This window comes from Platalea leucorodia, assembly GCF_965183815.1.
Source record: "Platalea leucorodia genome assembly, chromosome: 6".
NCBI classification, from domain to species: Eukaryota; Metazoa; Chordata; class Aves; order Pelecaniformes; family Threskiornithidae; genus Platalea; species Platalea leucorodia.
The window spans coordinates 58,177,124-58,193,120 of NC_138828.1; the positions used below are offsets into that span (position 1 = coordinate 58,177,124).

Here is a 15,997-nt window from a genome sequence, read left to right on the forward strand (position 1 = left end):
GCACATAATTGGAAGTCCTTGTTTGACATGTATGTGTGTGACCAATTTCTGACCATAGAATTAAAAGTGGGTTTTCTATATTGAATCAGTTCATATATTACTCATGCTAATTAGAATTCTTGGTGGTGGGTTGTTTTTTTCTTTTCAGTCAAAAGCACTTTTCCAGTTGTCTTGGATCAAAGGCAACTCCTATCATTATGATCAAATGATTTTGGATGTATTAGTTCATATTATGTATTTCTTCACCACAACCAATACATCTTTACTGTAGCAAACATGGACTATATGCTTTTCTAAGATATTCTTTTGTGTAATTATATTTACTTTTTTGGAGTCATGTGGTGGGTGTGACTGATCAATATATTGATTACAGTAAGCATTAAATGAATTTTGGAGGTTAGCTAAGTAATCTGAACTGTGTTAATTCCCACAAAAAATCCTGGTGTCAAGCTAATTTACAGGGCTGGGGGTGGCAGGAGCGAGCCTGTAGTGCCTGGGGGTGGCAGGAGCGAGCCTGTAGTGCCTGCAGGTGCAGCGTGTGCTCCTCTATCACTTGGTTTGGTTTTAGCTATGGTATTATTCAATCTCTTTTTACCCTCCTCCCCCTCCCCACCCCATTTCAACTCTTTCTTCTCGTTGCCTATGACTTTCTGATATAAACTTAATGTGTTTCCATAAGGAGGAGTGCAGTTCTGCAGTAGACATCCCATGAGTAGGACCCAAGCTTGTTTGAGATCTGCCTTGAGTTCTCAAGGGCCTTGGACAACCTCACTCACCCCTTCTATCAGCCACAGCGAGATAGTACTGGAGTCTGTCTAAGCCAAGACAGGTGACTTACACCATAGTATCCTGTGATATCCTTGTCTTGGGAGCAAGGTAAAATGCTCTCAGGTTAGAATGAATGAACCTGTCCCTAAATGTTCTGAACTCCTTTCTTTAGTAAAAGCAGAAGTGGTGTTGCAAGTCAGCGTGTGATGGAAATGAACAATTTATAGTTTGTTATTGGACTCCTGAGTCTATTTTTATGCTTCTGCACTGTTTCCGCTTCACTGTATTCCTATGAAGTTTATTTTTAAAGACCTACCCAATTTTGGAGATGAAGAATGCTACTGAAAATTAGTCTTCAGAAAATAGGCTCCTAAACACTGTTAGCATGAGATTCAACCTCAGCAGTTTAGGAGTGTGAAACTTGGAAAAAACAGGTCAGGCTCAAACAAACCTTTTGAGTGGAATAATTTCTTCAAACTCAGTCACAAGTAGATGGTAACTCTCGAACTTTCTTCCTCTTTTCTGAAGCCAGTTAAGTGTCACGTTGCCGTAAGTAAACCCCGTAGCATCTAATGGAGGAACTCAAGGGTCAAACTCTTCAGTGCCATGTAGATGCAGACTCCTCTCCTCACCAGGAGGAGCCATGCTGGGGTGATATGTGACTGACGTGTACCTGACAAGTTTACAAGAAACCTTGTCACGTGAACAACCTTCATATGTGCTTTCACGTGATTAAGATGTATTTTCTGTGATGGGGAGTACTTGCCATTTAGTCATATGGTGGACACCGCTCAAGTTACATGATGGAGGTGAGGGGACAGTGGGGATCCTTTGGCAGCATCTGATGAAAGCATCTGGAGCAATTCATCTCTGTGCCCAACTCTGTGCCCTGTGTCATGACTTCGAGAGCAAGGATTGGGCCAGATGAATTGTTCTGGTGGGCTGGGTACAATCCAGAGGCCATAGATGGATACTTCTCTTTTTTTTGTTGTTGTTTTTTGTTTGGTTTTGTGTGTGTCTTTTGTCTAAGGCCTAGTCTGTAAGTGAAAGAGGAAATTATAACCTTTTAACCAAAACTTCTTTTTGAATATGTAGACATATGAAGAGAGGTGTATAAAATGTACCATCTCTAGAGTAGTAATGGGAAATGCACTTACTGCTTGATTTCTTTGCTTCTTCCTTGGGCTAGTAGAAAAATAGCTTCCCCTGTCCATGTAAATAGAGAAGTGGAGCTAAACCCATTTTTCACATATGTGGAGTTAAGAGCAGACAGATCTTAATGGCGGTACTTGGACCACAAGGTGATGGTCTGTTTACTGAACTCCTTATGTGGATGCAAAGCCTACCTCCTCTGTGTGACTTGAATAGTCCTGCAGTTGGAACAGAATTTCAGTTTTTAAATATAATAATCATTTTTTTGCTGCTTCATTACTTCTACACTGCCTAGGGTGTTATGGTTTGTGGTGGATTTTTTTTGTTTGTTTGTTTTTTTTTTAGGGCAGTGGCATTTAAAACTCCAATCCTAACGAAGGACTTCAGGCTCAAGAAATGCATAGAGTTCATGTGAATATAAGGACAGGACCACACAAAGGGAGGCTACTGTGTCATGTGAATAATTTCTTTGACACGTCAACAATTTTCTGTCACTCTAGTTTCATTAGTCAACATTTTTGGTGTCTGTGAGTTACAGTCATAATATGCTGGCATCATGTTTAAGTAGGATGAGAGTAGATGCAGGTCATAAACAACTGGCACATTTTGTACTGAACGCTATTTGAAAGATAGGAGAGAATGACCACCTGCAGTAACACTGCAGTGATTTAGTGGTAACTTTGAATGTTTGGATACTTGTAGATAAAACAGATCCAAAATGGTTCTTAAAATATTTTATTAGCTGTGATGCTCAGGTACAATGTTTTGTGCAATCCTCCCCCCCCCCCCCCCCCTTTTTTTTTGATTGCTTGTTTGGTTTTGTTTGGGTTTTTTTGTTTTTCTTTGGTTTTTGTTTTTTACTTGGTTTGATAGACTTAGATAGTCCTACCCAGCAACTGGCATTACCCACAATGCATAAAGCTAAATATGTGCTCAAACAGTACAATTGGGGCATAAATGTGGGGTGTACAATTTAAAATGGTTTTCTTAATATTTCACATAGTATGTCTTTCTAAATAGCACAAATTAAAGTGTTATATTAAAAAATTTGGTCTCTTTCCAAGAACCTGATATTGCTCTACCTTTAACATGGTTGAGTTTTGGAATAAATTTACACTGGAAGTAGAAACATTTGTCTACTGTAAAGTGAGCAGAGTAATTACTGGAAGTGTGCAATGTAGTATTAGGTTTGGGGCTAGATTCTCACTCAAATTAGCTGTGATGTGTAAAAAAAAAAAAAAGTCTGGTTGTTGATAAAATGAACAAAATGAGGTTTTTCTTATTGATAGTGGAAATGCTTTTTGTTTGGTGTATTTCTTTATTTTATTTTAAAACATACACAAAAAGCAGGAGTTCAGTTTCAACACCTGTTTTATAACTAAACAAGAAATCCTGCTGGAGTGCTATCTCCCTAAACCTTACTAGGAAATGTGGTAATTGCTCACTCTTCAATTTTCTGTAAGAATTATAATGAAGTACCATAATAGTAGGCAAGGGAATATGAGGGATATGCTCTGCTGTTATTCATCTGATGCTCAAATACCTGACAGTGTTTACTGTAGTTACTGGAAGACTTAATTTAAATGGTATTAGGATAAGGCTTTTATATTGGAAGCCAAAGCATAGCTCAGTAATGTCAATCTTTCAAGTAGTTATTCTAGAAAATACTACACCCTATTGTTTTTAATTTTTAAGATATGCTTATGTGCCTTTCTCTGTCATTGTGCTGATCTACTGAAAAGAGACACTTCTTACAGTTTCGTCATTAGAATAAGCAATACAATCCTGTTTAGCACAAAAATAACTTTTATTACTAATGTCAGTTGCAGGCATCTTGTATTAATCTAATTGCAATTTCCTTCCTCTTTATTTTTTTCTTTTTTTTGTATAGGCAAACATTAAGTACTCAAAAAAACCCGTGTGGTAGCATTTCAGAAACACTAAGTCAGAATAAACCTGTATGGTGACAGGATGTTGTGGTTTAACCCCAGCTGGCAACTAAGCATCACGCAGCTGCTTGCTTACCCTCTCCCACCACAGTGGGATGGGGGAGAGAATCGGGGAAAAAAAAAGTAAAACCCGGGGGTTGAGATAAAGACGGTTTAATAGGACAGCAGAGGAAGAGAAAATAATAATAACGATGATAAAAGAATATACAAAACAAGTGGTGCACAATGCAATTGCTCACCACCTGCTGACCAATGCCCAGCCCGTCCCCAAGCAGTGATTGCTGCCCCTGGCCAACTCCCCCCAGTTTATATACTCAGCATGAGGTCATATGTGTGGAATAGCCCTTGGGCCAGTCTGGGTCAGCTGTCCTGGCTGTGCCCCCTCCCAGCTTCTTATGCACCTGGCAGAGCAGGGGAAGCTTGAAGAGTCCTTGACCAGTGTAAACACTACTTAGCAACAACTAAAACATCAGTGTGTTATCAACATTATTCTCATCCTAAATCCAAAGCACAGCACTATACCAGCTACTAGGAAGAAAATTAACTCTATCCCAGCTGAAACCAGGACACAGGAGTAAGATTTTCAGATTGTTCGGCATCCCTTATAATGCAAATTGTCAGGGAGTTTATAGTTTTCCCTATGATGAGTAGTATGAAATGATGCCTTTGAACACAAGGCTCTTCGTATTTTCTGCTTAAACCTTTTTCTGTATTTATATTTAAATTTCAGTTTTGTTTCCCCTCTGCAAAGAGTTTTCAATACTGGTGAGCCCAATGACACTAAATTGCAATTGAGTTTCACAGCTGCGTGTGAGATTTCTAGCTGACTTCATTTTTACACAGGGAAAATTGGAGTCAGAAGAAATAAACGTTGAGAGGCTTGGGAAAATCTACAAGGCAATGAGTGTTGAAGGCATTTGCAGCAAACTACTGAAGCAAATTTAACTACAGGTTTAAGGTCGCTGAAAATTGAAAGATACAGAAAATAATGAAGGTTTTTGGTCCCTAGTCAGTTGTTCTTCTTCCTTTCATAGATGTTATACAGAGCATGTCCACAGCTGGTTAGCACACAACCTATTCTAATAGATTTATTTTTTTCTCTCTGTAGTTACGTTTTCAGTTCTTTCATTTTTGTCATGATATAAATAAAATCTTTAAGAATTGTGCACACCAGTGCTTAAGAACCATACACATGCGTACTTACATACACATACCTGTATGTATGTATGTATGCATGTATATGGCTCTTAATCACCATAGAGGTGGATGGATTTATTTGGCATAAATTTGGCATCCATTTTTTGAAAAAAGCTTCTTCTAATTTATGTCTCTTTATAACCTTGAATTCACTTTTCTTCCACATCGTGCACTTTTAGGCATGTGTAATGGTGGAACATAAAATGGAGTGCTGCTCTTACCTCTCCTCCCTTCCCATCACATGATTCTGATTGCAAAATGAGCAGCATGAATGGTGCACTGGCTCTTATACCTTATCTCCCCGAATAACCTGCGTTGCTCTTTGCACTGCTAAACCTGTGGACTAGAATTCATTGTATTTTGTGGCAGGTGGAGCTTTTACTTGATAGTATTCCAGGGCTCTGTAAGGCAAAACAAAATCTCTAGTGCTATTCCAGTAAAATTTTGATTGACTGGCTCTACAACATAATAGTAAAACATGGTAGATTTCTCCTCCAAGTTGTGCATTTGCTAGCAGCATGGCAATATGGTGACTCAGTGGGATTTGGGACAAGCAGCATTATTTACACTGATGACAACATGCCACTTCCCTGGTAAATGTCAAATGGTGTGAATTTGGCAGGCTGTATAATGTCCTCCTAGAAGAACAGACTGTTTCCTTAGGAAGGGAATGGTAAGGATAAAAAACACTATGGTAGAATTTAATAGGAAAATATTACTAAATTACCACACAAACAATTTTTGTGTTGCAGCTAAACAGTAAGTAACGCCAGACTTTTGATTGCTTTAAGCCTTCCAATTTTTGCATGAGTTTTTGTTTGAATTAATTGAGATCTCCTAATTTGGGAAACCTATGCTTTCATGTAGCACATCACTGACCTTCCTATATATTAATTTACCTGCATCTTGTTGAAGGTTTAATAGTGCTGTCATGGAAGGCTCTAATCTTAGTCTTGCAAAATTAACAGCGAGGCATAAAGATGTTTGTTTATTGTTCACTTTTCATTCCATTATAGTAACACCTCTTTGTTACATGCTTTATTATTCTAATAAGCAATTAAAGTTCTTCTGCGCAATTTTAAAACTGCTTTGATTGTGGTACCCTTTTCAGAGTTGTTTTGCTTTTTGTTGGTTGGTTGGTTGGTTTTTGGTTTTGTTTTACTTAGGGAGATTAAGTATCCAAAATGGTGATTAGGCACCTAAAAGGCTTAATTACTAAATTTCCCTGGGTAGGCATGTACAGAACTGACTTGCTGCTTCCAAAGTGTTTGCCATGCATCTTAGGTGGAAAAATGCCTACTCTGTTTCATCTGAACAGCCAGCATGCCTATTAGATACAGCCTCCCACAAACCCCATGTGGGAGTCTGAGGAGGCTTGAGTCTTGCCCCTTCTGTCTTGGAGAATTGTATTAGTAAACAGACTGCTACGTAGTCCATGCGATGTTAAGTTCCTATTGAAGCTGCTCTTGTTATGTTAAATAATTTATGTGGGGCCAGTGAGCAGGAGAAGAACTGATTCTGGAGCCAGCTTGTCTGTGCATGCACTGCAACAGGAGGGTGAGATTGAAGTGTGCAGAATGCAACATCTGTAACAAGGAATGAGGACCATGTCCAGTGGCCTGGTGGGGAAGCGCTTGAGATGTGGGAAGCCTGTGTTGATATCCCTGCGATGGTCTGGGCAGATTTGAGAAGAGGTCTCCTATCACGAAACCTAGGTTCCCATCCTGGTCTCTGGGTTACTATAGAGGAGGACAGAGTCTTTCTGTGTGTGTCTTTTCAGTGTGACTTTGCTATCTAGCTTCAGGAAAGAGCTCAGAGCTGAGAGTGCTGGGTAGAGTTGGATGGCTGCTTCTGCAAAGGCGTGTAATCTAGGCTCTGATCCTACCCAGGGCATTTCTCTCCAGCCTTGACAGCTGCTTGCTGGATGTCAAAGTGTTAGCTCTCTCCAGCTAAGACTGGTACCAGATGGTGGTGTTGTGACTTGTAAATTCTGCTGTGAATTTATCCCTGAGAAAGCAGAAGCTACTGCTTTAAATATTGTACTGCCTCTGTCCCAGAGAGAGATACCACTTCAGTGAAATCCTGTGTGAAAGATGTGCTAAGGATCTAGAAAATGCGTTGGCTTGCAGCAATGAACTCTCTGTTTCAGTAAACAAATGGTGCAAAAGCAGCGCTGGGACCTTGCACAATGTTGCTGTGAAGGTCTGTTGTAGGATGAGGCTGACACAGGTCTTCTGAAGTGTCTATGTATCCAACCCCAGGACTGCTGAACTATTTTCCAAGATGTGCTGAGGCAGATCAGAAGAATAGCTCTGAATTATATTGCAAATGCATGGCCCTCATTTTAATGTGTAGTACTCCTGGTTGTCTGTTAGCTCAGGCAGTAGGAACTGCTTACTTTGGATTTAAATCCCAACAGAATGTATCCATCATTCATACAAACTATGAAGCAGTTTAAAATTGCAGAGACTGAGTTGAAGCTGCTATGTAGAGCACTAACAGGCTATAGGAAGATGCCCTTAAGTTGTATGAAGGAGCTAACTCTGTACAGTGCTGTACCAACACAACAATTTCTCACAGCTTGCAGTGTTCTCGGTGCTTACGTTCTTAAATACAGTCCTAAAGATAAAGTTGCCTGGTGCCCTGGTAATCACTTTTATCGTTGCTGCATTCTCCCCAGGACTTGGCATGTGACTTTTAAATAATGTTCTTGTTTGTTTTACAGATTCTAGGTTGGCCTTATCATAGGGAATGTGTACTGTGGCTGTTACCAGCTCTCTTTGTTCTGTAACAAGATGACTAAGTTTGTCAGTTCAGTATTGTATATTGCTGTGCTGATGATCCCCTTCCCATGAATCTCAGCTCAGCTGCTGCATGCTACTTCAGTTCATGCTAAATTTGCAATCTTGACTTCATTGAAGTGCAAAATTGGCTTGCTTGTCAAAAACTGGTAATACATACAAAACAATCCAGTACTTTATTTTTTTGGCTCAAGTCAAGGCTTATGTAGGCTTAGAGAAAGTTTCAGAATTTCCACATTATGTGAGCAGCTGTTTATAGTGTGCAAACCTTGTTAAATATTGAAGAGCTTAGATTGACTCATATTTGCGCATCATTTTAGTGCGGTAGTAAACAGCAGTATCCATCAAAGTTGAGCTTAAATGGAAAAGCAAATGATGTGCAAATTGACTTTTTGTGATACATTTGTTGTTGTTGGTTTTTTTATACATTCTGTCACAGAAGCTGACCACCAAACTTGCTCCACAAATCTGCCAAAGTATTTAACAATAAATTGTATAGATTTATCCTGAAGTGTGCTAAGAGCATCGTTCATTGTGTTATTCATGGCCAATTGCATGCGAATCCACGTGTCAAGGGAAGGATACAACATTACTTACCACGTTTTGCACACACCTGCAAGGAGGTTGGTTAAGTTATCCAGTCTTCATGCCAAGTAAAATGGACTTTCTGCTCTGGGACTAGCAAAAGGGCATCTTACATCAGGACTGTCTACATAGGAAGAATTTGTACTGAATGTATCTTTCCCCACTTCAGTTCTTTTAAAGACAAAAACCATGCAAAATAACATGTGATGCTTAAAATTTAAAGCAAGATCTCTCTGCTTTTTAATACAGTAAATATTTCAAAAGCTTTTTGCATACTGCATGCTGTTTTATTGATTGTGATAAAACAGTTTCCACCTTGACTCTCCAAACTACAGGGAACACAGCTATCCTCTACAGAATAGAGGGTTTAGATTATTTTATTCCAAATCCAGTGCCTTTTTAATGGGTTTAGTACCAAATGTGGTGGAAGTTTATTATCACCTCACATAAATTAGAATCATAGAATCATTTAGGTTGGAAAAGACCCTTAAGATCAAGTCCTACTAAGTCCACCGATTAGAATATGTGCCTATTATTGTTATTGAGGGTGGGCAGAACAATCAAACCCCAGAACTAAAACAGTTCTTAGCTGAAGCGCTAGGAATTACCAGTCATTTCTGTGACATCTTTGCAAAGATCTGACATGTTCTGCTCTGAGCTGTAAGTCATCTGACTGCACCTCTTGGTTGTAAACTGCAGTGAGGTTTTTGCTTGTTTCTTTAGTTTTAGTACGCAAACAAGTTGCCTAAAGAACTTGGATGTTGTAGCACGTCATACACAGACCTGGTGGGATCTCAGTCCTATGTACACATCCGGTGCCTGAGGAGACCCAGGTCTCTAAGGGACTGATGCTGAAACCTCAAATCCAGAATGCTCAATCCCAGCCAGATGGAAACCATGGGAGAGGGTTTCGGATGTGTAAGCTTGGCCTTCAGGAGCTGCGATTTACAACCAACCTGCTCCAGCTGCTTTCAACAAATAGGGAGGTAGATGGGTGTCCCATGCCTAATAACTGGAACACTTCTCCAGGAGATGGGAACAGATTCAATTATTTCGCTGTCTGACAGAATTTGAACCTCCTGTCTATCCTATGGCCCCCTGCTTCTCCAGTAAAGCATGCTAATGCATAGGATGGAGCTCTCTAAATCTCTTGTACTGAGCCTTTTTTTTTCCTCTTTTTTCCTCTTTTTTTTTTTTTTTTTAATTTGTATGGACTAATGAAATACTCATTTGGACAGAAAGAAGGAGTGATTATCAATCTCTCCTGAAAAAGATTGGAGTCTATATTTCCCTATGTTTGGTCAGTTCCTTGGCTTTGTTAGTGCAGTCACCTGTCTACCTCTGGCACATCGTACCTTTTAGTGTCCCTAAATCAAAGTCTCGGTGATAAATGTCTGAAGTCCCATACAGGCTGAAACGTAGTGTTCACTGTTGCCAATCTTGTCTGTCAAAAATCAAATAGGAGATCGGTGCTGTAGATTCTTAGCATTAACGTATCTTGGCCAACCACAGAGCTTTATCCAATGAAGATGTCCTACAATTATAACAAAATATATATTCTTAGATTATTATCAGAGCTCTTGAGGACTTTGTCTATGCATGGACAGGAATTGTGCTCTCAGGTTGCCTGGGATTTTGAAAGTCTCATCCACAGTGTTTCTGCCAGTTAAGATTCAAATGCTTAATTCTCCTGACAGAATCATCAGCAAGCAGGTTTCCTCTTGAAGGAGGATACAGCAAAGCAAAGTACTTACAACTTGTGGTTTGGTGGTCGTTGCGTAGTGTGGAGTTGGCTGAAACAAGTCAGAATGATTGGTTATTTCAAAGGAAGGGTGAGGTGTCATTTATGTAATCAGCAAGTCGTTGTGTTTATAGAAAGGCAATCTTTATCAAATGTATTAAGGCTGGTGTTGCATGCTGTAATACACTGCATTTTATGGTAGCTTCCAGGCTCCCATTTTGGATTCCTGAGCTACATCATTTTAAATGTCTCCCAAAAATCTCACTGAAACGTCTCCAGAAAATCAGATCCTTTCTGAATCTAGAGTGCGAACATGAAAAATGTGGACTCAGTATTTCCTGTGGAGCCCCATCTGGACTAGCGCAGCAGCTCTCTGTTGGCTCAGGATAATTGAGTGGTTTCCTGACTTGCCCTCGGAAAGGAATCTTTACTTGGATAATCCCTTTATTTCTTGGGTGGCATTTTAATTTGGCTTCCATTTGATTTTCATATTTTATTTCTTGTTTTCCTGCCCCCAAACTAAGAGTTACTGATAGGCAGTAGGTTTGTGTTTCTTGCTGTTATTTTTGAAAAGACAAAGTAAAATAATTTTGGAAGGCAGCAAGTGCTTTACATATGTATATAATTTTGTTGGTCAGACTGTCATTATCACAATATCTTTTTACTAGGGGTATGCACTGTAGCTGAAATGTCTGTGGAATGTTTTGCTTCGTACAAACCGAATGTCGCATTTTACTATGTTTTGCAACGTAGTGGTTAACCCGACTTCTGCTGACGTCAACAGAACTTGGTTCATTAAGGCTTGGCCATGGAATCAGCCTTATTTAACGTTTTTATTAGTGACCTTGGCGCTAATCTTCAGGTGATGTAGAGTTGTGAGATGGCATCAGTACAGAGGAGGAATAGACTAATGTAGGAAGAAATTATTATCTATGTAACATTAAATAGAGGAATATATAGGGATCATATGTATACAACCAATAACAAGAATTTTTGCTAGAAACGTTTCAACTGGAGGAACCAAAAAGGAGACACACCTGAGTCCTTTGAAGGAGGAGGATGAGCTATTGTCATGATATAGTCTTGAGTAAGGCAAGAGCAAGGAAAGGATATTTGAGGGGAGGTGGTGGGCAATGTGCTGGTGAGGCCACCCTGGGAATGAATGTGCGTTCTGCTCGGCTTTGACAGGGCATGGAGCTGGGTGCTCGCCACTCACAGCAGGAGTGATACAGCTGTCCTGTTAAAAAAGGGAGCAGGGAGGCAGGCTGCCCGCCTCTTGTTTTGCTGGTGCACGCTCGTTCTGCAAAACCTACTGGGAACAGGAGTTGGAGTGTGTTCCCCTTAGGGCTTCTGGGGTGCATAAGGCATTGGAGCTAAGCACTGATCCAGGAGATTTTCTGTCTCCAATATTTAAGTTGCTCCCAGCACTGTTAGACTGAGTATTAACGGTTAACAGGCTGCTCCAGCAGTGGCGAAAGCCCCTGCCTTTCCATGTGTAATGTAGCATCTCTCTCCGTGGAACATGCTTGTTTCAGTATGTTTCAAGGACGAGGTTCAATTCAAGAACACAAATCCAAACTGTTACAATGACATTATGCAAGAACAACCACTTTTCAGTGATGTGTTGTCTGTGGAGCATGTTAGAAGTACCATTTCTAATTTCCATGCTCTGAGCGCTTCGAAGGTGGTTTCCAGAGAATTAATAAAAAGTGTACCCATATTTTGGGGTTTTGTTATGCAGTGCTATGTTGTGATATCTTACAATGTTATCTATTTGGGCTTTATGCGTACGTTATAATACTCATAAGGAAACTGGCTTTCTCTCTAAATGTAAGGTTCCTGAAGTATTGGAAGTTTTGTGTATCAGTGGCAAGAAAGAGAATGCCCAGTAGACTTTTAAACAGTTACATGTTTTGACCATTTGAAGTAGTATAGATAATTTCATTCTAGAATAAACACTGTAATGGGACATGAGTAGTGGATTAAATAGCAACAGGTCTTATTTGGTCACTTGGATGACAGGCGAAGTGGGGGGAAGAGAAGGTATTATGCAAACATATCGATGGAAACAAGTTCCCACAAAAGAAATGGAGGTGACTGGAATGTGAGAAGGAGCCTGGCTGTTACCTGTCTGTCTTACCAGTGTCTGTTGGTGGTTGATGATGCACAGAAGGGAAGGATACTGAGGTGGCCGTTGAAAACAGGTGACAGTGCAAGTAAGTGATCAGGAGAGTTAAATGGTGCCTCTGTGAATTGCACTTGATTCTCTGTTCTACTCTTGGGACCATTCTTTTCTGGTTATGCTTGGAATGATTGAAGATGTGGTACTTCTATTCTCCAGCAGCGCCACCTCTAAGCCACCGGTCTAGTGTAGGCAGAGAGCAGGAGGGAAGCAAGACATCCCTTAGTTCCAGTGCAGACCTACTTTGCAACCCCTGCCCCAGGCTGTGGGCTTTTGCTCCCCAGGCACTGCTTGAGAGCTTTATGATGAGAGAAACTTATTGAGCAAAGCCAGGTTGTCCAAGAATCTGCATGTAGAAGGCAAAACTCACCTCTCAATGACTCTAGTGCCAGCTTCTCCGTAACACAGAGCTATTGTTTTGGACGCTGAATATCGATGACTTTCATCTGCTTAGCTTTGCAAGCCTTCAAGTAACATGCAATACTCTGTCAGGTATTACCAAGTCTCTAGTAAATGCACTCCTGTCCTGATTGTACTTTTATAATTCCAATTTAGCGGTCTTGAAAGCTGCTTTACTATTCCTGGGTCATTGATAACGCTAGTGTGAAAATATCAAAATTGTACACCTGTGTGTACTTCTGCACTTCCCAAAGAGTGATGCAGGCTTCTCTTTCAAACAGTACAATTAGTGTTTCTTTCAGGAAATACCAGTTTCCTCTGGTGTTTATTCCAGTCCTCTGCTTCTTTGAATTGCAGATGCAGAAAAATAAATAAAAGGGATTGACACGCTTCTATGCAGGAAGGAAAACTGTGAAACCTAAGAGGGATTCCTTGATATATCAACCATGATCTGGCAAATATATCGGCCATGAACTGGCATATAGCTGGGACAGCTTCAGATAAATTCAGGCCAGCAGTATTACCAGTGACTGATTTGCACTGCAATTAACACGGTGTGGGACCAGCATTCTGGCCATGATGGGAGTACTGGAGATGTCAAGTGATTTTCCCCCCCAGTCTCCCAAATGGGAGATTTCAGCTCCAGTTTCTCTGTTTCCTTGAGTGAAACAGCTAAGCACAACTGATGCAGCGGACAGACATGGTTGTCACTCTTCTCACTACTCAAGGTACTAGTACCTTGAATAAAACCTGAATTGTTCTCCGCTACTGGTCTGGCACTTAGCTGGAGAGAATTGCTGTTGGATGAAGGAGGAAAGAGAGATCGCTGCCTGTTTTCTCTTCCTTTTCCATGTGCTGTGAGCTTTGACAGCATTCTCTGGTAGGGATGAAGGGAAGGGGAGCCAGAGGCCCAGTAGGTGTGGTGTAGGGCAATGCCTGGGAACAGTATTATCAGAGAGGTGCAAAACGTGATTTTTTGATATATAACAAGTGATTGTTTGGTCCTGCCTGTATTTAGACCTGTGTTGCTGCTGTTGAGTATATGTTCCCTATCTGCCATTAAATCTTTGTCTTTTGGAAAGCAGTGAGTCTTTGCACAAAATATATTCAGATATTACATCTAAAATGTAATATGGTTTATGTTATATTTTAGGTGCAGGGCTGAAGGTTCAGAAGTCTGTTCTTCAGGTAGCCTTCCAGAAGGAGGTTCTGGAGATGTCAGGCTTCCTCTTAAATGCAGAGAAGAAAGGCAGAGCCTGAGTCCCACTCCCAGAAGTAAAATATTAAACTCTGCTGGATTTCCCATCTGTACTTCCTTATCTGTATTTCAGTTTCTCATCCAGCCTAATAAGTACTATTTAGCTTAAGTATATCTTTCAGAAAGACATCCAGACTTGCCTGAAGACATCAGGTGATGGAGAATTCACCACTTTTCTTAGTTAATTAATGGAGAGGAGTAGTTGATGAAAGACTGATTTATTCACTGGTTCAATTGCAGCTGGAGAATTTATTGCCTGTGGTTGATGTGAAAAAGCACTGCCTTTATTTCTGAAAGAGCAGCAATGTGGTAACTTGGTCTGGTAAATACTTGCATTTTAATAGGATCTACTCTAGAAGACACACTAGCGTTCCTAATATATGGTAGTTACTTTTCTGGAGATATAAAGCAGAAGTAAACCACCATGGCTGGTAAGTTGTGTCTAGAATGTTTTTATATCATCAGACAAATAGATAAACATTGGAGAATTTTGTTTTGAGCATGAGCCTGGAAAAAAACCCCGACTCTAACCCAAGAATCCTTAGCCTCATGGTATTAAGTTTTCATAGGTACCACATCACATGGAGTGTGATGCATGAGATATGGTCACCCTGGTATTCCAGCTACAGGTAAAAGGAACTCTTGTTTTTCACGTTATATGCTATTAAATCTATTTTCATGAGCATGCGGTGTCTTTGTGCTTCAGGATCAAGCTACTGGTTGTGAGTATTACTCTGATAGTGCTTGATTATAAAGTTTCCATTGCTTCTGTTTGTGTTTATTTTAAGAATGACTAGTATTTTTTTGTGACTTTGCAGAGTACAGATGCCAATTCAAATGTGAGGAAAAGAACGAATGCCACAGTACAGTCCGAAGCTGATGGTGGGAGCCGAATTGACACAAGGCACAGCTCCATCCAGCCTCCCTCTGTAGCTCAGGGGTCTTCTGACATTACACCCCACTCCCTTTCTGCATCAAGTCCCAACCCTTTCACACGCATCAATGCATCAGAGACTTTATCTTCGGCAAGAGCTACCCCTCCAGCTCCTCCTTCTACCCCAATTTTAACTGGATTTGTATCCCAGCATGCCACAGCTGGATCCCCTTCCATTCAGCACTTGCTTGGATCTAGACTGGAGCAGATTCAGACCACCACACCTAATACATTAGGAGCATCTGCAAAGCCATCTGCTGTCACACCACCTGCTCCCCCCGCCTCCCACTCTGGCACGAGTAAGATAGACAAATATGCACGCATTTTATTTCCTGTTACCTTTGGAGCATTTAACATGGTCTACTGGGTGGTGTATCTATCCAAGGATACCATGGAAAAATCGGAAAGTCTAATGTAGTTTTGCTGCTATGTAGTAGTTCCTAAATTATACTCACATTTGATGCAGAGTTTCTTCTTTTGAAACTATTTAAAAAGGTCAATAATTCTTATTTATAAAAGCTGTGTGCTACTTTCCCATTGTAAAGGCTGGAGTTATTGGGGATAATTAGTTAACTCCTACCAGAGTGACGGGTAACAGATTTGTCTTCCTCCCTTCAGCTAGCGGTGAACCAACACTCTCTTCAGACAAACTACCCTGGCAACACAGAACTTGCCTTTGGGAGGAACATGCACCCCAAACAAATCAAAGGCAGAGGTGCACAGCTGTGCAGTGGAACACATCTTGACTGCTAGGAATATGCATGTCGATTATTACAAATCCCTGAGGCACCCAGCATTGCTGTCTGGACACAGCATTGCATTCTTGGAGTGCAAGGTCCATGTCCTGAATATTTTGACAGTGCTTGCTAGAAAAGGACTTTCCCTGCTAGATTAAGATTGGCAGAATGGGGGGAAGAAAATGAACAGTGGAAAAAAAAAAAAAAGAGAGTCCAGCCTGGGAGAGTGCAACTCCAGAAAAGTTATGCAAAGGAGTTGTAGAGCTCCATATATTTTTATTAAGTATTATTTTG

General features: G+C 40.5%; 1 protein-coding gene across 1 annotated transcript in view; it reads left to right on the forward strand.

The window, feature by feature from the left end:
• Nucleotides 1–15,384, forward strand: part of GABRA4 (gamma-aminobutyric acid type A receptor subunit alpha4) — a gene marked incomplete at both ends in the record, with an annotated part of 38,196 nt that extends 22,812 nt beyond the window's left edge. The window contains one exon of the mRNA XM_082315556.1: nucleotides 14,851–15,384. Within this exon, the coding sequence (XP_082171682.1) occupies nucleotides 14,851–15,384 (534 nt within the window). The remainder of the gene's footprint in view (nucleotides 1–14,850) is intronic.
• Nucleotides 15,385–15,997: the final 613 nt, after the last annotated feature.